The sequence below is a fragment of the Salvelinus namaycush genome, chromosome 38 (assembly GCF_016432855.1).
Source record: "Salvelinus namaycush isolate Seneca chromosome 38, SaNama_1.0, whole genome shotgun sequence".
In the NCBI taxonomy this organism is placed as follows: Eukaryota; Metazoa; Chordata; class Actinopteri; order Salmoniformes; family Salmonidae; genus Salvelinus; species Salvelinus namaycush.
This window is the reverse complement of record NC_052344.1, coordinates 20,300,688-20,325,925: the sequence shown is the minus strand read 5'-3', so window position 1 is coordinate 20,325,925 and position 25,238 is coordinate 20,300,688. Positions and strand designations below refer to the sequence as shown.

General features: G+C 43.5%; 2 protein-coding genes across 2 annotated transcripts in view; one reads left to right on the top strand and one right to left on the bottom strand.

Annotated features, from left to right (window-relative positions):
- Positions 1–1,911: 1,911 nt before the first annotated feature.
- LOC120032296 (podocalyxin-like) lies at positions 1,912–18,333 on the top strand. Its single transcript, XM_038978321.1, has 8 exons — positions 1,912–2,362; positions 13,438–14,103; positions 14,312–14,505; positions 14,622–14,648; positions 15,733–15,865; positions 16,077–16,120; positions 16,260–16,382; positions 16,531–18,333. The coding sequence occupies exons 1-8, from the start codon at positions 2,320–2,322 to the stop codon at positions 16,723–16,725; spliced, it is 1,425 nt and encodes a 474-aa protein (XP_038834249.1). The 5' UTR covers positions 1,912–2,319; the 3' UTR covers positions 16,726–18,333.
- Positions 18,334–18,463: 130 nt separating this feature from the next.
- The window catches only part of LOC120032295 (muskelin-like), a 38,200-nt gene continuing 31,425 nt past the window's right edge, over positions 18,464–25,238 (bottom strand). The window contains exons 13-18 of the mRNA XM_038978320.1: positions 25,005–25,152; positions 24,104–24,218; positions 23,609–23,748; positions 23,228–23,330; positions 21,599–21,653; positions 18,464–21,200 (exon numbers count right to left, since the gene is read on the bottom strand). Coding sequence (XP_038834248.1) covers positions 21,079–21,200; positions 21,599–21,653; positions 23,228–23,330; positions 23,609–23,748; positions 24,104–24,218; positions 25,005–25,152 — 683 coding nt within the window. The 3' untranslated portion in view covers positions 18,464–21,078. The remainder of the gene's footprint in view (positions 21,201–21,598; positions 21,654–23,227; positions 23,331–23,608; positions 23,749–24,103; positions 24,219–25,004; positions 25,153–25,238) is intronic.

Genomic DNA, 25,238 nt, shown 5'->3' with positions numbered 1-25,238 from the left:
TGTAATTTTCATCATAGGTACACTTCAACTATGACAGACAAAATGAGAAAAAAAATCCAGAAAATCACATTGTAGGATTTTTAATTAATTTATTTGCAAATTATGGTGGAAAATAAGTATTTGGTCAATAACAAAAGTTTATCTCAATACTTTGTTATATACCCTTTGTTGGCAATGACAGAGGTCAAACGTTTTCTGTAAGTCTTCACAAGGTTTTCACACACTGTTGCTGGTATTTTGGCCCATTCCTCCATGCAGATCTCCTCTAGAGCAGTGATGTTTTGGGGCTGTTGCTGGGCAACACGGACTTTCAACTCCCTCCAAAGATTTTCTATGGGGTTGAGATCTGGATACTGGCTAGGCCACTCCAGGACCTTGAAATACTTCTTACGAAGCCACTCCTTCGTTGCCCGGGTGGTGTGTTTGGAATCATTGTCATGCTGAAAGACCCAGCCACGTTTCATCTTCAATGCCCTTGCTGATGGAAGGATGTTTTCACTCAAAATCTCACGATACATGGCCCCATTCATTCTTTCCTTTACACGGATCAGTCGTCCTGGTCCCTTTGCAGAAAAACAGCCCCAAAGCATGATGTTTCCACCCCCATGCTTCACAGTAGGTATGGTGTTCTTTGGATGCAACTCAGCATTCTTTGTCCTCCAAACACGACGAGTTGAGTTTTTACCAAAAAGTTCTATTTTGGTTTCATCTGACCATATGACATTCTCCCAATCTTCTTCTGGATCATCCAAATGCTCTCTAGCAAACTTCAGACGGGCCTGGACATGTACTGGCTTAAGCAGGGGGACACGTCTGGCACTGCAGGATTTGAGTCCCTGGCGACGTAGTGTGTTACTGATGGTAGGCTTTGTTACTTTGGTCCCAGCTCTCTGCAGGTCATTCACTAGGTCCCCCTGTGTGGTTCTGGGATTTTTGCTCACCGTTCTTGTGATCATTTTGACCCCACAGGGTGAGATCTTGCGTGGAGCCCCAGATCGTGGGAGATTATCAGTGGTCTTGTATGTCTTCCATTTCCTAATAATTGCTCCCACAGTTGATTTCTTCAAACCAAGCTGCTTACCTATTGCAGATTCAGTCTTCCCAGCCTGGTACAGGTCTACAATTTTGTTTCTGGTGTCCTTTGACAGCTCTTTGGTCTTGGCCATAGTGGAGTTTGGAGTGTGACTGTTTGAGGTTGTGGACAGGTGTCTTTTATACTGATAACAAGTTCAAACAGGTGCCATTAATACAGGTAACGAGTGGAGGACAGAGGAGCCTCTTAAAGAAGAAGTTCAGGTCTGTGAGAGCCAGAAATCTTGCTTGTTTGTAGGTGACCAAATACTTATTTTCCTCCATAATTTGCAAATAAATTAATTAAAAATCCTACAATGTGATTTTCTGGATTTCTTTTTCTCATTTTGTCTGTCATAGTTGAAGTGTACCTATGATGAAAATTACAGGCCTCTCTCATCTTTTTAAGTGGGAGAACTTGCACAATTGGTGGCTGACTAAATACTTTTTTGCCACACTGTATGCCTGCTCAAGTTCTCTTTTTTGTATTTTTTCTTGTTTGATTCACAGTAAAAAAATATTTTGCATCTTCAAAGTCGTAGGCATGTTGTGTAAATCAAATTATACAACCCCCCCAAAAATCTATTTTAATTCCAGGTAGTAAGGCAACAAATTAGGAAAAATGTCAAGGGGGGGAATACTTTCGCAAGCCACTGTATTTATTGTATCATTGACCATTATTGGAATAAGGCAAACTGAAGGAACATAGTCTTTGGGAGTCGTTTCCTTTGTTCTTCAGTGTTGGTCAGCTTGAGAGTTCACCCAAAAACGCATTCTATTGGATCTCCCCTTGCCTCGCATGACAAGCTGGAATGGGCAGTGCCATGGGCTTGTGAGTAACAGCTGAACACTTGTAAAGAAGACTGGGGTCTGGACAGGCCACGGGGCTTGCGCTTTGAAAGCACAATACGTTTTCAAGCCACTCGGGGAGAGGGAGCCAGCAACAACGCTACACAATCAGCGCAGTCAAGGAGACTTGAGAAAAACTTTCCCCCAAATTCCCGACTCAGAGAGGGGGAGAAAAGAAGGGGAGAAGCACCAAACAAAAGCATTCTTAGCTTTCAGCAAAACAATAACTTTGGGGAAATCATTTACTTCAAATACAAATTCAAGGAGATAGGCGTAACGGAACGGCGTCTCCAGCAAGAATCCGCTACTTGTATTCAACATTCTGATTCGGAATACCTAAAACCACGGATTGAGTGCTGCAGCAACACTGAATGAAACAAAGTTGCGTAAAAAAACAGAATGGAAACGAAAATGCGAATCACGTGGGCACTTCTTCCACTTGGTAAGTGTCTATTCTTTGTATTTTATTTATTTTGATCAAAGTTGGTTTTATTTTTGGGGACCCACAAGACCCCATCACCACCTTTCCTTTATTTGAGCAATTGAAGACATTCAATGACAGAAGTTAACATAGGAGGAGATCACATTTGGTATCATCATTTATCAATTCATAATAAAAGAAAAACAACTAAATAAAACAATGTTGATTATGAGAGGTTCTGTGTTTCTCCTCAGCAACAGGTGCGCACATCAATAGTTTACAGTTGATGATGCACGGAAGTTTGTAGCCTAATCTGTAAATCTGTAAAACAAAATGGAATGGAATTCCCATCAAAAATTAAATAGTTTTCGTTATATTCCGTCTATATGATTGACATATTGTCATTTTTTTCAGTCATCGGTGCTAAAAGAACATTTTGCTTGGCAGTAATCCAAAGATACAAAAATATAATTCCTATTAAACCGTTATCTTATTAGCCTTCTATCCCACTAATACTAGTGAGAATCTATACCAGCTGCGCGCTTTCACAACATGCTGCTCTAATTTCGGTATCGAGGAGTGAGTGAGGGGGAGTTGCACTGTAAGTGCGAGGCAGAGACTGGCATCTGAGGGAGTGGCACCGGGGAGTCAGGGCCAGGGCCGCGCAGCTGAAACATCTGCCCCCTCTTCACGCCCGGGTCCTCTCCTCTCACACTGTGCTCAAGAGCCGGGAGGCCGGGAGGGAGACAACTGGACCGCATAATGAAGTGCCCCCGTGACTCGCTCGAGACGACCCTCATGCCAAATGGTGAGGCGGAGTGTTATTCCTTAATTACGCGCAGGTCGCACCTGCCTCTTGCCACTATAAATTCATGAAAAGTAGAGGAGGCTTTTGTTTTTTTGTCGCCGAGCAAAAACAGACTGGATGTTCACGGTCAGCCCTTTCCCAAAACCTTTTTAGACCACATAATTAGTTAGGCCTAAAACTAACTTGACAAGCATTATTGCCAAGCATATAGGCACTAATAAAAATAATGTCCTCCTTGGATACAAATCAACCTCCAATACCATTTGATAGAACACAAACCATTAATTTATGATGTATAATAAAACATTTTCAATCTGCAAACGAACCATAGTGCTTTTAAAAAGAAAAGGTCAAATATCCCAGACCAGATCCTTCCAGAGTCTACCCCACACACACCACTTCCCAGTCCCTTTCATCCTCTATTTGGGGACATGAAGGTCATGTCATGTGTTTTCCTAAAAGGTAAACCCAGCCAGGATCTCTGTTATGATCGGGATGCAGCTTGGCACCCACGGCTATCCTCCCTAGGCCTAGCCTATGGGAGAGCGCTAGTGGAGAACAATAGATAGGAAAACTCCTTTAACAACATCCCTGTTCCTAAGGAAGGTGTGGCACCAGATTCCCATCCTGAGAGGAGACGGCCATGAGCTCCCTCCGTCTCCTCACGCGCACACACAGCCTGGTTCACTCAAATGCAAGGACAGGGAGACGGAGTCCTCACTCCTTCACTCCCCTGGAAATTCACCTCATAAAAGTGAGGGGAAACAGGACATTCAACAGGCTGTGCGTCTGCAATGACACTCCATTGCCTCTATAGAGCATACTTTTTGACATGAGCCATATGGGCCCTGCAAAAGTAGTGCATTGTAATGTGGCCAGGGCCCATTACAGCGCTGGTCAATAGTGTATAGGGTGCCATTTCAGAGGCAGCCAGGGGATTTAGATCCACTATTGACAATCAGGGGATTTAGATCCACTATTGACAATCAGGGGATTGGGGTTTTAAACAGCAGTTTTGGGGAACAGTACAGGAGAGGGAGGCTTCCAGTTCCTCTAGGCAGTAAGTGTAGTAAAGCCTTGTGATTCATCACTGTCTGATGTGGATGATAAAGCACCACCACACCCTCCACCTCTATCTTCACCCCAGAGCAGCCTACACTCCTACATGTCCAGGCCATGTGGACATTAATCAGGCCAGTGGCTGGCACCATGCATCACAGACCTTCACTCGGCTCCCCTCCTCCGTTCTACCGCCTCCCTGCTTCATCTCTCTCTCATATCACACATACAGGAACACACACATGTACAAGGTCTCTCCCTCCCACCTTCACTCTCTCCTCACACTCTTTTCTCTGCCATGGCTGGGAATTCCCTTCTACTTTACCTCTAAGAAAACAAGAGAGTGGATGTTTCCTAATAAGAGCCAAGCAAACAAAACGTGTGTGTGTGTGTCAAAGAGTCCAGCCCAATTTAAAAAATACTTAGGTAGTCGACAAAGTTCCGGATGTCTCTTTAAATGTAGTGCCTATTAAGATAGACCACATGGAACATTCAATGAATTAGATTTTTACTATGAATAAAGACTTGCTAAAGTATCAAAATTCTGCATTTTGACATGTCCCTCAGTACACCCTCTGTGACAACATTTCTCCAAGCTTTGTGACACTTTATTTGGATAGTCCATCTGTAACATTTCCACTATCTACTAACCCTTAACCCCTATCCTAACCCTAACCCTTATTCTAAAGCTAACCCTCACCTTAACAAGCAGTTGCAAACCAACAGATGATTTATTGATAGTATGACCATCTGTAGAGAATCTACAGATGGAGTCACACTCTATTTGGATAGTCCAAGTTTTCACCATTATTGTGAAGCGCTAGTTATTTTGTTGCGTTGATAAAATCATTCCTGAAGAGGATTATTTCTTCATGTGATTAGTGATTCATTTTAAGGGGAAAAAACCTGTCCCTCATTTTAAGGTCAGCCCTGTTACGTGAACTAAAGTCTCGTTTTAATATGGTGAAACTATTCCTTATTAAAAAAAAATCAAAATAAACATGAGTAAAATCATAGTGTATAAGCAAGTGAGCTGGTTCTACTCTTTTTGTCCATTTTCTGGTGGAAAAACTTAGCGTGTCGAGCATAACATGTCTACCCTGTTACCCGTAGATAGACCGGCTAGAATTTAACAACCCTGTCACAAGGGGATTTATGGATGATTTATGACAGAATCGTCAACCCTGTTAATTTATTTGTCACTTAGTAGTTATTATAGATATTTTTTTATTGAACTTCTTGAGATGAAAAAAAAAAAATCTTTATTAAGTTGCTGTTCATGACAGAATGTTAGATTAGGTGAAATCAAACTTTTTTTCATTCACTAAGTTACACTACCCAAAAGGGACTCATTTCATGGAATGACCCAGACCTCTATAGACTAAAGTCCTGTAGAAGTGCTGGACCATATGTGCACACCACAGCTCAACATAGACACAAACACACCCATCACCCTGGCATCACAGCACTAGGAATGTGGCTGTGTTTGGGTGTGTGGACCCACACCGTGTGGCAGCTGATTATCTTTATCATGTCAGTTATGCTGTGTAGTCACAGACAGTTAAATAAAGGTTAAATAAAATAAAAAATACGATTTACACCATCAGACAGAGACCAACACCCCTTTTCCACCCTCACTCTCCTCTACCCACCTCCCCTATTCCCCATTCCCGCTTTCTCCCTTTTATTCATACAGTGATTTTACATTCACAGCCCCTCTCCTTAACGGAGGAGCCTATTGGATGAGTACTGTGTAAAGACGGCCTCCCTCCTCCTCTCTTCCCTTCATCTCCCCTTTCCTCCCCCAGTTCCAATTCTGAATTAGCCCTCTCAATGGGACAACACCCCAGGAAGGCGGGGGACTACTGGGCTCCTAAAAAGCTTGGGCCGCAGCAGGGGGCCGGGGGTGAGGGAGTAACCCCCCCTGGCAGAGCCACACGCGGGGGAAGCCAGGCTTTTGTGTGGGCCGTCACCCACTTAACAGGGTGACTTTGTGTGTCCGGGGCTGGAGAGGGATAGCTACATTTATTTATTTACTCCCCTGCCTCTGGCAGCGCATGGTGGATGTTCACGCTCAGACGCACATAAATCTGCCCTTATTATGGGATGGCCTGGCTGGCACACATACAGGGACAGAGATGAATACACACACAGCTAGACAGGATCACATACCCATGCCAGAACACAAGTGGACCGGCAGACACACACCCTTAGGACTCAGCATTAAGAAAGGCTCTTTTTATTTTTAAGATGTCCACTGCTGGTGTCCAGGCTGGTTGCCATAAGCCTCTGCTCCCCTCCCTCTATCAGTAGTCTGTGTGGGGCCCGGAGGTTATTCTTACAATATGGCTGGCAGGAAGGCAGGATAATTCAACAAGTCTCCACCCTCCAGGCCAATTGTCATTCTGCTTTAACTGTGTACGGATGGAGGCTCTCACGCTAAACATGATTGTGCTTGACGCCCGCCAGGACCCAACAACAGGACCCCTGTGGGGAGGGCAGGGGAGAGGGAGACACCCCTCTGACCCCATTACTGACTCGTTAGTCACAGTGGGACAGGCCAAGCCATAACACTGTCACAGGCATGAGTTAGGAACATAAACACTGGTGAAGTTGGAGAATTCAGCCCTATCGTAAATGGCATTTAGAGGCCTTATCATCATCTTGTTGCATTTCCATCTTGAAGATCTGGAAGTAACTGACTGTATTTTCCTGGGTTTCTGTTAGTCTTGAGTCAGAGCAGGGTGTGTTTCATGCTTTCTGTGTTTAAGTCATGTACACACGTGAAGAATGTCACACTGCTTGTTTAGCGAGAACCACTTCTTCTTGATTCAGCTCAAACCGAGGCTCGAACCCACGACCTCTGCCTTGCTAGCACACTTGACCACCCTCCTGAAGTGTCTTACCAGTCGGCGCTGCGTGAAAAGCTAGCTATTTGTGGCGCAAGTGGGGAAACTTCAGGCTGAGGAGGGAGTTTCACACATTTACATTTTAGTCATTTAGCAGACGCTCTTAACCAGAGCGAGTGCTTACTTTTATTCGTACTGGTCCCCCATGGGATTCAAACCCACAACCCTGGCGTTGCAAGCGCCAAGCTCTACCAACTGAGCCACACATCCCCATGTGCTACACACCCACACAGTGAGAGAGCAAAGAAGCCCATATCTTATTGCATAACAGAGTCAACAGGAAGGACCTTGGGGTCGGTTCTCACACCCTCTGACTACCGTCTGGCCCTGAGAGGCTCCGGGACACCGGGTCGCACCCCGTGGGAGAGAGACAGGCCACTGTAGCAGCAGACCAAACATAACTGGACCCAATGACCTAGCGATCCATCTTAATAACAGCCTGGTGGAGGAAGAGGCTAATAAGACCTGGCTGCAGGTCAGTCTGGGTTGGCCCAGTTATGCTGTGTAGTCACAGACAGACATCCAATACTCATGGGGATAGTAATGTAATCCTACTGTGGTATACAGGAACCTGCTCTGGTGTGCTCTATGAGTTACAACAAGGAGGCTTCATTCCCGATTCACTACTAAGCATCATGGCTACTAGCTAGGGACCCTATAGCAGAGGAAAGGGAAGCTATGGAGATGGGAACCTTCCATTCCATCTCCTGCCCCCCACCCCCTCCCAGAGAAAGGAGGACATATCTTAAGGAATGAGTGTTTTTGGAGAGACTACAGGTGCTATCCGTGTGTGTGTGTGAGTGAGTGTGTGTTTGTGGGAGGGTTGGAATGTCTCTGAGGTAAAAACAGCCCCAGCTAATAATGTCAGGATCAGGGTTGCTGCTGTTACCTGTTAAGAAACAGACACCCGGGTGACAGGCGGGGTCAAAGAGGGTCATCCCAAAATATGACATCACAGCTAGAGGAGGTAGAGGAGGGGGGAAAAGTGGAGCAGACAGATAGAGACACACGTCTCACAACAACACAGAGTCTCAGAGGCAGAACACTGTGTGGAAATCACAGGAGCAGTACACCAGTCCCAGGTCAAATACATACTGTACACCGAATATCTGCATGAGTAGTACAGTCTACTCTCAAGACATTGCATAGTGTATGTCAGAAATGAACTGTATCACTCCTGATTTACACATTTTCAAAAGCTGTCTAAAAATGTAGCAAAGAAATACTGTCTGTAAAACATTTTTTTTTCATTGTCATTCAGTCCTACTGGGAAACTTCCACCTGTTAGACAACAATGTTGAAGTAGCCTCCTTTCTCGAGCTACCCAGCCTGGTCTCATAGACCAGACGTAACATAGTAAATATAAATTCAGGACACTGAAATTAGTATGATATGGTAAGTTTGGTATGGTTACATAAGACAGAAGGTTACTTAAAGCAAAAATGAGAGGAGGGAGGTTGGTCGTTTTAGCATTTTAGCTAATTAGCAAATGTTCAACTACTTACTACTTTTTAGCTACTTTGCAACTACGTAGCATGTTCGTTAACCCTGCCCCTAGCCCTTTTGGCTAACTTTTACCCTAACCTTAACCCTTTATCCTAAATTCGTAACATATTGTACGTTTCGCAAATTCGTAACATTTACAAATCGTAATTCGTAACATATCATACTAAATGGAGTGTCTTGGATTTACGTAAAGAATAATACAAAATGCTCTGAGACCAGGTTGAGCCACCAGGGGCATTACCAATGCTGTAGCGACCTCCTTTCGCTAGCTACTAGGTGACATTACCAATGCTGTAGCGACCTCCTTTCACTAGCTACTAGGTGACATTACCAATGCTGTAGCGACCTCCTTTCACTAGCTACCAGGTGACATTACCAATGCTGTAGCGACCTCCTTTCACTAGCTACTAGGTGACATTACCAATGCTGTAGCGACCTCCTTTCACTAGCTACCAGGTGACATTACCAATGCTGTAGCGACCTCCTTTCACTAGCTACCAGGTGACATTACCAATGCTGTAGCGACCTCCTTTCACTAGCTACCAGGTGACATTACCAATGCTGTAGCGACCTCCTTTCACTAGCTACCAGGTGACATTACCAATGCTGAAGCAGCCCCCTTTACTAGCTGCCAGGGGACATTACCAGGAGTGTAAATAAACAGGCTGGGCCCGGGGGGAGGATTCAGAGTTTCCCCCTCCTACAGAGCTGTCTGTGTCTCTGGCTTCTCTCCTCATAGTGACTACTAAGCTGCTTAATGGAGCCTGATAACAATTGGCGTGTCTGCAGTTTGGGATGGCAGCCACAGCGTAGGCTGCCTGTCAAAGAGGAGAGATGGAGACAACAATGTTTTACCTCTCCCCTCCTCCACCACCCCTCTAAAACAGACACTGATAAGAGGCTGTTTTAGACAATGTCCTCGTTGCCCCCGACAACCACTATTAATCACCATGACAACCCACCACGTCTGGATTTACATCTTTACATCCTGGGTGAGCATCTTTTTAACGGGCTGGTCAACAGGAGGGGCCCTACTCAATAACACACATACAATACAATGACTATTAGAGTGTGAAAATATGTATTGATATGGAGATTGACAATCTGGTTGGAATGTTGTAAGGGTGATTCAAGTAGTATAGAGACCTTGTTATGAGGTTGGATTAAATAGAGTTGATTAGAGCCCCCACATTTCTTTATTCTACTGTGCACATGTGGAGTGGGAGGTGAGAGTGTTCGTGTATGGTTTATGTGTGGGTGTGTATGTACAGTATGTCCACTACCTGTATTGTAAGCCTGTGTTTGTGGATGTAACCTTGGGAGGAATATCCAATTATTGAGCACTGTTTTAAAAACAATGTCGTCCTATGTGTATAGATTTAGGGCTGCACAATATCTGAAAAACATTTTTTTAATTGTGATTTTATTTTAACCAAATATTGCGATTTGACTTGCAATATACAGGTAACTGCTGGGCCACTACCAGCCAGAACAGCTTCAATGTGCCTTAGTATATATTCTACAAGTGTCTCGAACTTCATTGGAGGGATGCAACACCATTCTTCCACAAGAAATTTCATCATTTGGTGTTTTGTTGGTGGTGGAAAACATTCTCAGGCACCACTCCAGAATCTGCCATAACGGTTTAATTGGGTTGAGATCTGGTGATTGAGACACACACACACACACACACACACACACACACACACACACACACACACACACACACACACACACACACACACACACACACACACACACACACACACACACACACACACACACACACCCTGTAAACCCCCTATGCTCCTTTGAGACCCCTCTTTCAAAGTCACCGATCTTTTCTTTTAACCACGGTAGCCAAAATAATGGGCAACTGGACATTTTTATACATCACCCCAAATACTGTCTATTATATTGACAACATATTCGAGTGACCCCTCTAACAATGGAAATACATGTTCCCAAAGATAAAAGACAGGCAGGAGGAGATGAGATCAGGTGGGACCATTCCAGCTAATGAGCGGGCAGATACGCGTGTGAAAAACAGGCCACAGAGGTATTTAGAGGACTAATCTTTGTATCTGTGCAATTATAGCGTTATTACTCAGTACTTTGTTGAAGCACCTTTGGCAGTGATTAAAGCCTCGAGTCTTCTTGGGTATGACGCTACAAGCTTAGCACACCTGTATTTAGGGAGTTTCTCCCATTATTCTCTGCAGATCCTCTCAAGCTCTGTCAGGTTGGATGGGGAGCGTCGCTGCACAGCTATTTTCAGGTCTCTCCTGAGATGTTAGATTGGGTTCAAGTCCGGGCTCTGGCTGGGCCACTCAAGGACATTCAGGGACTTGTCCCGAAGCCACTCCTGTGTTGTCTTGGCTGCGTGCTAAAGGTCGTTGTCCTGTTGGAAGGTGAACCTTCACCCCAGTCTGAAGTGCTGAGCGTTCTGGAGCAGATCTCTTTGTACTTTGCTCCGTTCATCTTTCAGTCCCTGCCGTCGATAAACATCCCGCTGCCACCACCATGCTGCCACCACCATGCTTCACCGTAGTGATGGTGCCAGGTTTCCTCCAGAAGTGACGCTTGGCATTCAGGCCAAAGAATTCAATCATGGTTTCATCAGACCAGAGACTCTTGTTTCTCATGGTCTGAGAGGTTGGCAAACTTTTGGCAAACTCCAAGAGGGCTGTCATGTGCATTTTACTGAGGAGTGGCTTCCGTCTGGCCACTCTACCATAAAGGCCTGATTGGTGGAGTGCTGCGGAGATGGTTGTCCTTCTGGAAGGTTCTCCCATCTCCACAGAGGAATTCTGGAGTTCTATCAGTGACCATCGGTTGCTTGGTCACCTCCCTTACCAAGGCCTTTCTCCCCCGATTTCTCAGTTTGGCCAGGAGGCCAGCTCTAGGAAGAGTCTTGGTGGTTCCAAACTTCTTCCATTTAAGAATTATGGAGGCCACTGTGTTCTTGGGGACCTTCAATGTTGCAGAAATGTTTTGGTACCCTTCCCCAGATCTGTTTCTCGACACAATCCTGTCTCAGAACTCTACGGACAATTCCTTCGACCTCATGGCTTGGTATTTGCTCTGACATGCACTGTCAAATGTGGGACCTTATATAGACAGGTGTGTGCCTTTCCAAATCATGTCCAATCAATAGAATTTACCACAGGTGGACTCCAATCAAGTTGTAGAAACATCTTAAGGATGATTAATGGAAAAAGGATGCACCTGAGTTCAATTTCGATTCTTATAGGAAAAGGACTGAATACTTATGTTTTTTATTTGTAATTTGCAAAAATGTCTAAAAAACAGTTTTCTCTTTGTCATTATGGAGTATTGTGTGTAGATTAATGAGGGGAAAAAAATATTTTATCCATTTTAGAATAAGGCTCTAACATAACAAAAGTCTGAATACTTTCTGAATGCACTGTATCTCTATGACAACAGGCACAACTCAGATAAAAACATTTTTGTGTAAGTTGCCGAAATGCCACATTTATCAGTGCATTCGTAACAATCTAACCATTACAAAACTTTTATTCGATTAAATAACCCTCACGTATCACATTACAATGACATTTTTTGTTGATCAAATTCAACACACTCTCACTGACCTCCATACAAAAATTACTCACTTCGTGGGCTTATTTTCATGGACAGATTTTGGGTGGAGTAAAATCTTCCTCTCTGATGACCCTAAGCATGATGGGATGTTAATTGCTTAATTAACTCAGGAACCACACCTGTGTGGAAGCACCTGCTTTACATATACTTTGTATCGGTCATTTACTCAAGTGTTTCCTTTATTTTGGCAGTTACCTGTAGATCAAAACACTTGGGTGAACTGTTGGAATTCTAGAAACAGAATGATATATATTAAATAGCAAAAAAGTGTCATCGTTGTCTGGAACAATCTGTTGACTGCATTTGACCTAACAGAACAGCATGCAAATGTATAGTGAATCTAAAGAGGAGGAGCTGCGCTGCTTGATGGGGCGGGGCTTGAGCGTGTGTGAAGCAGCCACAAGTAAACTATAAAAACGGACGCTACACAGGCTGAGCGGCGTTTCAAAAATATTGCATGCGATATGAATCTTCTTGCGACATGAATATTGCGCGACAATATTGCGATTTTGATGTGAATTAGATTAATTATGCAGCCCTATATGAATTGACAGCATATGTAGCCTTTGAAATGTATGCTATTTATAGTGCAGTGTGTTAGTAATGTAGGTATACGGCCTGATATATGAACATGTGAGATAAGAGAGGTATGAGTGTTTTTAGTGTGTGACTGTGCACCCACGTATGTGCGGGACTGAGTATGCGGAAGCAAGTAGTTGTCATAATGCTATGGCGGTACGTGTGTGTGGGTTGAGGGAGGGGATCCTATAGAAGCCATTGTTCTAAATCCCTAGGGTCCCAGCCTAAGAACGTGGTCCAGGATTGTTCACGGTGCGCTGGGGCAAGCCCATAGGTTGGGTGTGGAGCATCCTGTCCTGTTAACTATGAATAGAGAAACAGAGAGAGAATGACTACTGTACAGCTGTCTGGAGAGAAGGAAATGAAACACAGCAGGTTTACACAGAGTTCACCACAGAGCCTCCTCAATATCTCATCACTGATATTCTCTTAGAAATACAAGATATTTATAAAACTGTATGCAACTCACAGGGATGATGGACCAAGTTCTAGAGACTAGAAATGACATTATTTCCATTTAAGTTGAGCTAAGTAAATTACATTTAGTTAGGCCTATGTAATATTTACTTCAGATTAAACAGTTAATGCTGTTTTGTGTTTGTTCACTCCAGGTCTTCTACTTCACTGTACTGATGCTAATCCAACGCAACTACCCTCATCCTCTTCATATATAGCCTCGATCACCACCACAATTACAGCTGGCGTCACAGCCACCCCGTCACCGATATCAACTCAGAAGGTGACTAGTGTAGCCTCTAACACCACCACAATTACAGCTGGCGTCACAGCCACCCCGTCACCGATATCAACTCAAAAGGTGACTAGCGTAGCCTCTAACACCGCCACAATTACAGCTGGCGTCACAGCCACCCCGTCACCGATATCAATTCAGAAGGTGACTAGTGTAGCCTCTAACACCACCACAATCACGACAGCCGGCTTCACAGCCACCCCGTCACCGATATCAACTCAGAAGGTGACTAGTGTAGCCTCTAACACCGCCACAATTACAGCTGGCGTCACAGCCACCCCGTCACCGATATCAATTCAGAAGGTGACTAGTGTAGCCTCTAACACCGCCACAATCACGACAGCCGGCTTCACAGCAGCCACCAACTCCCCAACTCACAAGATGACTAGTGTAGCCTCTAACACCGCCACAATCACAACATCCGGCGTCACACCCGGGGCCAGCATTGTTACTGCCACGGATACTGCTGGAACGGGGGCTTCTGGGTCCTCAGGAACCCTCACTCAGACCCCCCCGGACACTACAGGTGAGGGTCTATCTCCCAACACCATTTCACCTCAAAACACCTATCACTGACCCAGCATAGAGTTTGGCTGTAGTCTCAAAGGAATTAGACTCAAAACCCTAAAAGCTGAACAGTTCTTATCACATGCGGTCATGTGTGATTACATGATGGAAGTGAGAGAACACTCAACAGACAAAATTGTCCATTCTCTTATTTATGCTTCTTGAAGAAGTCACACAGGTTTCAACTACAACATCGGTGGGCCCAACCCCATGGTCAGCATCGTCCTCTCCCTCCCATCCCCCCTCCACATCCAGCCCTGTGGGTTCAGGCAGTAGTCTTGCTACCACCACGACCAGCACACAGGAAAGGATGGTGTCTACAACCATGGCTGAGACTACAACTCCTCCCAAGAGCTTTACGGTATGACAGAAAGAGTTTAACATAAAAGACTTGTCAGTCTGATTCAAGAAAAATCTTCTGAATCATAACGCACACAAATATGACCTTAACTTTGTCTTTTTTTCTGCTTTTTACAGTTTGTCAAGTCCCAAAGACATGGAGAGGTAAGGGTTTCTCCTTTCTACTGTCATCCTAGATTTGCTTACGAGTTTAGGTCTGCATTTACATTTGGTTTCAAATTACAAATGTAATGACAAATCCTCAGTTGCAGTTTGAACCATCTTACAGAGTGGTCATCAAAGACCAGGATGGTGAAAGCCTTCTCTGACCTCTACCCTTCCCCTGGTCCTATAGATGGGTTAGCTGACAACGTCATGAAAACAATGTGCACGCTGAGGCAGAATTCTGCGTGTTGTTGTGATTCTAGATGGCCAGTTGGCTAGCAACAATGACAAGCTGCCATGTGGGGATTCGTAGGTGGCGTGTTTCAGCTCGTTGTATCTTGTTATTGATACCATGTCTTGAGGTATTTTGACTGATATAATTTCTATGCTAATATGGCAAAAATCCACTAGCTAGCTAACCAAACACTGTAACAATGTATTTGAAAGACAACAAGTGCTCATTGTGCAAATGTATTTATGTTTCCAATAAACATTTGGAGACAGAGTTAACATGTTGTCAACAATCTCAGTAAACCATCTGTTTTGCCCCAAAGTTGCGCACGCTTCTGTTTTGTTGCTAAACAACCAACCCGTCTATTCTCAACACAGAGCGTCACTCTTGTTTCCAAAGCCAGGACAGGAAGTAGTGGAAGCAGAGCATTATATTATTAAAACAGGATTCCGCAGGCATTGGGTGGAAAAAGTGTCTTAGTGGGAAACCTTCCTGCCTTTCGCTGGTTTCCGTTTTTCCCACACCTCTCTCGCGTTCTTCCTCGCTCTCATTCTCCCTCGCTTTCTATGAACAGCTGCTCTGCTTCAGAAAGGCCAAGAATAACTGACACTTCACTGCACGGGAAACGCTGACATCTCACCTTTGACCTTTCCCTCGACTCACCAAAACCAGCATTGTGGTGATGGTTGTAATGATATCATGGTGAAATGACATCAGCTCAGCAATTGCCACTCTCTAGATAGAGATTCACTAAACAAGGCATGTTGATTGTTTTTTGTCCCGTTCATAAACGATGAAAACATTTGGTGCACCTTGATGGAGCCTTACAAACGTGTTTCTTTCTCTTGTCAGAATTACGAGAGGAAGGACCTGGAGAAGCTGTGTCGACAGCTGATGTCTCAGATGCATGACGCTAACTGTATTCTGACTGTGAGAGAGAACAACGGACACACTACCTTTGACAGCGTGGTAATGACCGGCAAAGGTATGTAAACTACCCAGTCCCCACGATTCAGACACTTCCAAAGCAATGAAATAGAGCACACCTAACGCACCCCGTTTCCTAATGCTAGTCTTAGTTGTATGAGTTGTGTTTTTAAATACATACTATTTGAGAGGGTTTGAGCCAATTGCTGTCAAGGTCAAGTACCAGAAGTGAACTGTTGTAAATGAAAGTTTATTTTGATTTCTTTTAGTGGACAACTCTGTCGTCCAGCAATACTATGAGGAAATCACCAGAGTAAGTCTTATTAACATTGTGAACTACATATTTCCCTGAATGTCATTATAAACTGGCTACTAGAGAACATGTAAACGTTGTATTTGGAGGGAGGCGTGTCAGAGTGGGTCTTTATTTACTTTTTCATCTATTCTGTCAGAAACCAAGCGACAACATGACCCTGATTGCCATCTTGGCATCCTGCGGAGCTCTGCTGGCCATGATTGTAGGCTTCGCCATCTACGCCTCATACCACCGCAAGTCCTATCGGAAGAACCTCCAAGTAAACAATTAGAAAATCAAACTACTCTACAATCAATAATGTCTGTCTGTGATATGTCCACATTCTTCCTAAAATACTTACTAATAATAGTTGAGCTATGCTTTCAGAGGGCCCTCACCCGAAATCTCCCCTTATCTTCTCTCAACAGCAACACCTGACGGAGGAGCTGCAGACGGTGGAGGATGGTTACCATGACAACCCCACGTTGGAGGTGATGGAGGTGCAGCCGGAGATGCAGGAGAAGAAGGTGGCCCTGAACGGAGAGTTCAACGACAGCTGGATTGTCCCCATCGACAGCCTGCTCAAAGAGGAAATGCCAGACGAGGAGGACACTCACCTGTAGAGGGGGACTGGAACAGACAGGGGTGCTACTATATTCCCTCGACCAACTGACTCTCCCTTCCCTGCACCGTTACAAGGGCCCTGTTTAGTAGAGAGTTCTAGCTCCAAACGTTGCAGGTAGAAATGTATTCTATATAGAATGCATACAACTTTAAATAATGGGATTTGAGAATTGCACAATTGTGACAGTTCTATGCAATGCATTTCTATCCGCAACACTTTTAATGTTCCTCCCCACTGAACCAGACCCAAGGCAACGACACAGACGCCACCTGACAAATCTGGAAAAAATAAACACCCAGATGACAGGTTCTGGAAACCCATCCCGACTAAAACGAGTGTCAGAGTCCCATCGCTGTGGCCATGGAAAAGTAACAGGCCATTTAGTGGATACTACACCAAGCAACATTGTGTCTAGTTTTAGGAGATATTCAATATTTGGGAAATGTAACTCTCAAACATACACAATCCCATTTTAAGAGGCATTGAGTGTTTAAGGTACTTGATGTACCGCTACATAGTTATTGATTTAATTGGGAAAACTAAACACTCAAACCACCAATATTTCAGGGTGGAGTTTATGAAGTGGTCTAACTAAAACCTGCATGTTTTTTATGCTGTAATCAATGTAATCCCCAAAAGTGCATTCAATTGTACACTTGAGCACCTGTACATAGTATTTTCTTATATTTTCAGAGAAAATGGAAACTGAAACTTTGTAAACTGCAACACTGCCTTTATGGTTAAATCTCAATAGTATTGATTTAGAGAAAATGACCTCAGGATAAAGTGAAATAATCATCCTGGTGAATGAATTAAACTACTAGTGAATCTCAGCTCTGACGACCTGGCAGTGGCTGCTGTATAGAAGCCATATACTGGTTCAACTGAGCAACGTGAACCACACTAATGAAACAACGGGCTCCATGGAGACACTGCTGGGACGGGAGCGTCTACAGATTTGAAGGGGAAAAACACTAAATAGTTCTTTGAAAATTCGAAAGAACTTGACCTAGGACCAGTTTTCTGGACATAAAGCCGAGCCTTGGACTTAAGAGCCCTTTCAACTATGCTTTTTAGTCTAGGACTGGGGTTGCTCTGTATCAGGGAAGCTGGCCCCTAAAGATACATATTTTCTTGTTTGCTGATGTTGAAGGTTATGCAGTAATTTGTTAATTCAACACCAGGGATGACTTGTTACATAGGCCTCTGCACATTTTCTTTCTTGTTCATTACATTTCTATTCAGTTGATTTGACGAAAAAGGGCATTTAAATATCCATGTGATTATCTGGCTAAATGTATTCCAATTCATGTATAATTCACATGGACACAATAATTCCCAATTATATTTAAGCTGTAAAATCAACCAACACAAAACAATCCTCCACACACTCCTGTGTAGTTTGTCATTAGTTGTGTACAGTCGCTCACTCCTATTTTATTTCTTTGTACACCAAAGTATTTAGCAGTTATTGTATGTATTTATGGTTTGTTTGCTGATGAAGCCAAACAACAGGGGGTCTGACACACTGGAAGCTGCGCCTCGTCTATCATGACCAGGGCAGCCATGTTTTCTTATACCAATAAAGATTTGCCAATAAAACACACTTATTTCAAACAGGTGTTGTATTTGTTGTAACTTTTCACCAATGGTAAATGGATGAAACAATCAAAATCAACATACAAAATGTATAGCTGCATCCCAACTGGTTACAAATCAAAAACCAGAGTCAGTTATTTATGAAAACCTGAACAAAATACAATCTTTATTCGTTATGTACATTACATACAATTCAATTCTACAATAGGCTCTTCTACACATTCACGTTATCCAGAGTAGTGCTCATTCACACACCCTAGAGTACCTCCAAATACTCCTCAGTCCCAGTTGGGGAGAAGAGGGGGCAGATGAAGAAAATAACATTCCATTTATCTGAAAATTATAATTTCCTTCCCCTCCCAAAAATAAAAAGTATTTGGCATTGTGATATATATATTTTCTGCAAAGGTGCTTCTTTCATGTTTTCTTAAGCTTATCTTTTATTTCTGACAAAAAAAGAAACGAATGCAATCATCGCAAAAGTCTTCTATTCCGTGATAATTACCATAAATAATGAGTACTTCCTAAATAACGGGTTTTATTACAAATCTACAATGGTAAGTATGACACTCCTTTCTCTCTGGATCTCAGGTCAGAGAGCTAATATTTACTAAGCTTAATATGGTGGTAGCAGAAGACATCCATTAGCAAACAGACACAAACAAGCACACACACAAGTTTCAAGCTCACATACTGTAAGCATACAGGGGTGTGCACCCTGCACACAAGCAGCAAACAGCAATGATTGTGATTCAAATTAAGCTAATACTGATTACTGAGGACATGCGTGCAAACGAACAGAGAAATCTGATCTAATCACTCATCTTCTAACAATAAGATCAGATGTCTTCATGTATATGCCTGTATGAAGGAACCAGATGTAATGAATCTATTGGGACATAGTGTACAATCTGCCAATTTGATTAGGATTTTGATCAAGGATTTATTATGGATCTAACAAGAAAAAGCATGTCTAATGTTCGGCTCTACCACCCTTGACAGGACTCAAGCACTAAGTGTGTGTCTCCTTGAATGTGAATAGTCCCTCCATCCCTGGTTATCTGATAGTGGAGTTGATTGATCTCAAAACAAAGGGGATGGATATTTCACAGACTCCATAGGCTTTTGCCTAGAGTGTACTCTGCATACTGTACAGCTGTCTCATAAAAATGCTAAATATATAGACAATACATACACAATATGTAATGGAAGACTAGGCTGCTACTATTCTTGAGAAGGAGGGGAAAGGGGATCACTTCAATCGTCTCTGCTACTGAGATGAATGGAAGAACAATATGAGGCATATGTTTGTATTATGTCACACAGGTGAACTAGACAAAATACCCTGGCGATCCGAGACAAACACACACAAGCTATATCAAAGGGCATCCTCAGTTCCAGCATAATGATTATGAACCAATCAAAAACATTTCCTGTACATCAAAACTTTGGCTGGAGCCACAAGACAGATACCATTTGATAACTTGGTGTTTAGAGATCACTTGTGAATGCTCCTATCGCCTTATTCTGAGTAAGAATGAAATCTAGTGTTCTGTATTTCTTTAGGTCAGAAATGAAGAATGTCCTGTCATCACTGTTTGCATGAGAAACAGAGAACCCAGTAATCAGGCCATCGCTGAAGGGGGAGACTGGGCTCTCCCTCAATGAAAGCAATCATTCATTCTGCCTTTACCCATAAAATAACTCCCATTGTCAAAGGAAGATACATCCCAGCCAATGAGATCATATGCATACAGATGTGTGTTTGTACATTAAAAGTCCCTGATACAGCAGAACCATCATGTTGCAGTTCTCTTACAAGATGGGGAGTGAGTTAAAAAAATAACATTCATACTTGGACTACATTTCCCACCATGCATCAGTGACAGATCCATGGTTGCATCACACTAAAGCTACAGTAGCCATTACCAGAATCCCAGGCTTTTGACAACTTGACAACGTTTTCCCCCCAAACCCATAATGACTGAATTTTACATTGATAGAGGATTTAATTGACTTAACTTCATTTGACATATAAATTGTCTCTTAGGATCATTATTCTATTGTTTCTATATAACACAATTAACATTTTGACACAGTGTGAAACAGCACGGCAGACATAATTATAAATATGGGGTATATAATATGGCCACCAATAATACAGGCAGAGCAAGCAAACAAAAGCATGAACTTGGTTGAAGGTATATTCAACGTACAACGCACTGACAGGGTGTCATTAACAACTACTGTCACAAGCAGGTTTGTGTGAGTGAGTGTGTCAGAGAGAGACGGATGCAAGACCGAGTGGAAAATAAGAGACTCCTCCTTGACCTAACAGGCTTCTAATGCCAAGTAAACTGAAACGCAGCATGTAAAAGTCTAATGTAAACCTCACAAATCAAATCAGTTAACACAGATGATATGTTTGGCAGTTCTGGGTAATTTTTGCCCTGTTAAATCAGTTTATTAAACAAACACTATCAGGTCTGGGGGGGGGGGGGTGTTTTTTTTTCTTTTTCACAGTGATATTCAGTATCAACCCCTTTAAATCACAAGTGGGCTGACCCTCATTTTCCATTTTAGTTGTTGAAGAACCAACATCCTAAAGAGGGGGTCAACAAGTGCAGTCCACGAGCAGAGCACCACTGAATTTGGAAGGGTCAAGTGTAGAAAAATATGAAGTTTGGCTTTGGGCCGGCCAATCAGAGTCTTATTGGCGTATGGTGGTGGTGCATAGGGTTGTGGGGCGGGGCTAGAGTGTGATGAGGTCAACGAGGTTACCCTTGGGCGGGGTCATGCTGTCCGGGAAGAAGTTGACGAGCATGTCGAAGAGCTGCGTGCGCTGGGCATACGTCTGGTCCACGTCTGAGAAACCTGAGAGAAGGAGGGAGAGGGCGAGAGAGGTCAGAAGAGGGGGAGAGATGAGTGAGGGAGGAAGAGTGTGAAAGAGAAGGGAAGAATGGAGAGGGAGAGGGGAAGAGAGATGGAAAGGAATAAAGAGAGGGTAAGAGGGACAAGAGAGAAGGTGAAGGGAGAGAGTGGTGGGAAGAAAAGACCCACTTCAATTGCTCAATCTCCACAGGAAGTCATATGAGCTCATAAAGGTCACATACACGCTCAGAAGGTCATGTGGGAGGATCAAAATGAAAGTACGTCAGAAAGAAGGGCTGAAGGGGGGGAGGGGGAAAGCGGGCGAGAATAATCCTTCCGTTCATTGGTTTTCATCTACTGTGTGTCCAGTGAAGTATGCAGATAACGCAGCAGGCTCTTACCTAGAGGGATGAAGTCAGAGCTGGACTTGAAGAGAGCCGAGGGCAGGAGCTGGAACTGAATAGTCACATCGGAACAACATCTCAGTCACTGAACACTAACGCAACACTGCCCACAAATAAACTTCCATTATTCCTGGTAATAATATAAAAAAACAATGAACATCAAAACACAGGCTTGGAATCTTACATTATCAAACCACTTTAGAGGTCGACCGATTAATTAGGGCCGATTTCAAGTTTTCATAACAATGGCATTTTTGGACGCCGATTACGGCCGATTATATTGCAATCCACGAGGGGACTGCGTGGCAGGCTGACCACCTGTTACACGAGTGCAGGCAGCAAGGATCCAAGGTAAGTTGCCTGCTAGCACTAAACGTATCTTAGAAAAAACAATCAATCTTCACATAATCACTAGTTAACTACACATGGTTGATGATATTACTAGTTTAACTAGCTTGTCCTGCGTTGCATATAATCATTGCGGTGCCTGAAATTGTGTCACTTCTCTTGCGTTCAGTGTAAGCAGAGTCAGGGTATATGCAGCAGTTTGGGCTGCCTGGCTCGTTGCGTTCAGTGTAAGCAGAGTCAGGGTATATGCAGCAGTTTGGGCTGCCTGGCTCGTTGCGTTCAGTGTAAGCAGAGTCTGGGTATATGCAGCAGTTTGGGCCGCCTGGCTCGTTGCGTTCAGTGTAAGCAGAGTCAGGGTATATGCAGCAGTTTGGGTCGCCTGGCTCGTTGCGAACTGTGTGAAGACCATTTCTTCCTAACAAAGACCGTAAATAATTTGCCATGACATTGAATTATGACAGAACATTGAAAGTTGTGCAATGTAACAGCAATATTTAGAGACTTAGGGTTGCCACCCATTCGATAAAATACGGAACGGTTCCGTATTTCACTGGAAGAATAAACGTTTTGTTTTTGAAATGAGTTTCCAGATTTGACCATATTAATGACCAAAGGCTCGTATATCTGTGTGTTTATTATATAATAATTAAGTCTATGACTTGATATTTGATAGAGCAGTCTGACTGAGCGGTGGTAGGCAGCAGCAGGCTCGTAAGCATTCCTTCAAACCGCACTTTCCTCCGTTTCCCAGCAGCTTTTCGCAATGCTTGAAGCACAGCGCTGTTTATGACTTCAAGCCTATCAACTCCCGAGATTAGGCTGGCAATACTATAGTGCCTATAAGAACATCCACTAGTCAAAGGTCTATGAAATACAAATGGTATAGAGAGAAATAGTCCTATAATAACTACAACCTAAAACTTCTTAACTGGGAATATTGAACACTCATGTTCTCATGTTCTGAGCAAGGAACTTAAACGTTAGCTTTTTTACATGGCACATATTGCACTTTCTTCTCCAACACTGTGTTTTTGCATATATATATATATAAATAAAACATTTAAAAAATGTTTAAAAATGTTTAAAAATAAAAAATATTTCGTCCTATTAATCAGTATCGGCTTTTAATGGTCCTCCAATAATCGGTATCGGCGTTGAAAAATCATAAATCGGTCGACCTCTAGTTTACTTGATCTAAAAGCACAGTTGAATAAATAACACTGCACAATGTGCAAGAACCCATCTCCCCATCAGTCAACCCTCCCTCCCGTCCCTCACCTCTTTGGTCTCGTCAGGGTTGGTGTGGTCCACAGTCAGAGAGAGGTCGTTCTGCAGGTACTTCAGAGCATTCAGAGGCTCTGACTGGGCCTTTTCCTCAAACCTAAAAACACACCCACAGAGAGCTTGAGAAAATCCTTTAGCCTAACCTACAGAATCTCTACCACACAAGGTGAAAAGATCACTGCAAAATGAACGAGGAGATAACCCTTCCCTACAATGGCAAGACATGGCCACTAGGTGGAATCAGTGTCAAAGCAGAACCCGAAACTCAAATTGTGAAGCCATAGCTCCTATACATTTGTATCCACCGTTTTGCTATATGGTACAGAGAGGTTACGGTTCAGTTCCAGGGGTATAGTCCATTCTCTGCTTCTGTACCTGTACTTCCTGATTAGGTATCTGCAGTGTCGGAGCAGGTACTCCTTGGAGGGGCGACACAGCTTGAGGGACCAGAAGTCATCCAGACGCATCTTAGGAGAGCACGACTTCCCTGGGTTTCCTCCAAACAGGTAGTGCACCTGAACACAAAGAGGAAAAATAACACTGGATATATTAGCACATCCATCAATACCCTCAAAACTGCAGCTGGTCTCAGATCATAATGATATCCCAAAACAGTATTTAATAGACTTTTGTGCCCTTATGCTTATAGCATTTAGCATTTGTAGAAGTGTGTGTGTGTGTCCATGTTCTTCACTGACATGCTGCTTGTTATCTTGATGTATCTTAGTCTGGTTTATGTCATGTGGCTGTCTGAAACTGATGTGCTGATGCTGCTATCTTGGTTCAAGTCGCTCTTGAAAAATAAATGTTCTCAACCAGACTAACCTGGTTAAATAAAGGTCAAATTTTTTGTGTGCGCGTGTGTGTGACCTTGTGCATTTCGTCATAGACCAGCTGGTGTGCGAAGCGTGGACAGGGCTCCTCCTCCTGCAGAGCCTTACTGGGGTTCTCCTTCACCGCCTGGTCATTCTTATACACACACGACCTGCAGCACGCGGGGGCGCACACACACACACACACACACACACATACAGTACAACAAGTTAGTACGCACATAGCCTTAACCCTGAAGAGGAACACCTATTGTGTTTCTATACCTCACAAAGGAAACACACCCACACACCCAGAAGCAAATACTGGAACACACTTCTAGACAGCCTCCTACAGAGAAACACACACACACAGCTTTAGGTGTAACATTGACTTCATTTACTGGACACTCAGTAAAAAGAACGACTGGAGAAAGCAGTGTACCGGAACCAGCGGCAGGCAGCACTGATAGCCTGTTCTCTCACAAGCACTGTTTCAACTGACCAAATTAGCTAGGCCAGAACAAAGACTTTCTCCATGAAGGTGCAGAGGTACAACACACACACTCTCTGAAACACACCCTCTAAAAAAAAACATTAAGTTCTCTTTTGAAGGGCAGAGAGATTATGAAACTCCCTTTCAGGCCAGGAAAGCCTTTGAAATATGATGCTACTGGTTGATGATTGTATCAAAGTGTCTTATTGTGTGCGTTTGCCGGTGCGTGGACGTGTGCAACTATACTTGTGGGGACCACAAGTGTCTCCACAAGAATAGTAAACAAACATTTTTTTAGTCCCCACAAGGTCAAATGCTATTTCTAGGGGGGGGGGGGTTTAGGGTTAAGGTTAGAATTAGGTTTAGGATTAGTTTAAGGGTTAGGGAAAATATGTTGAATGGGACTGAATTGTGTCCCCCCCCACATGGTTAGTTATACAAGACTGTGTGTACGTGTGTTTCGTACCAGTTGTTGCGTGCGATGTCGTAGATCCAGAAGGAGTTACGGACGTTCTCCTCTCGTTTGTCCTTGTCCTTGCTGAGGCCAGACAGGACGTGGATCTCATTCAGCTCTGGGTCTATGGTGGCCCTCTGGGTGAAGCCCGTCATCGGCACTGAGGGACAAACACACATCAGAGAGAGGTTTAAAACAGACTGGTGCTTCTGAGATAAGAGAGAATAGCAGGCTACATTGAGATAA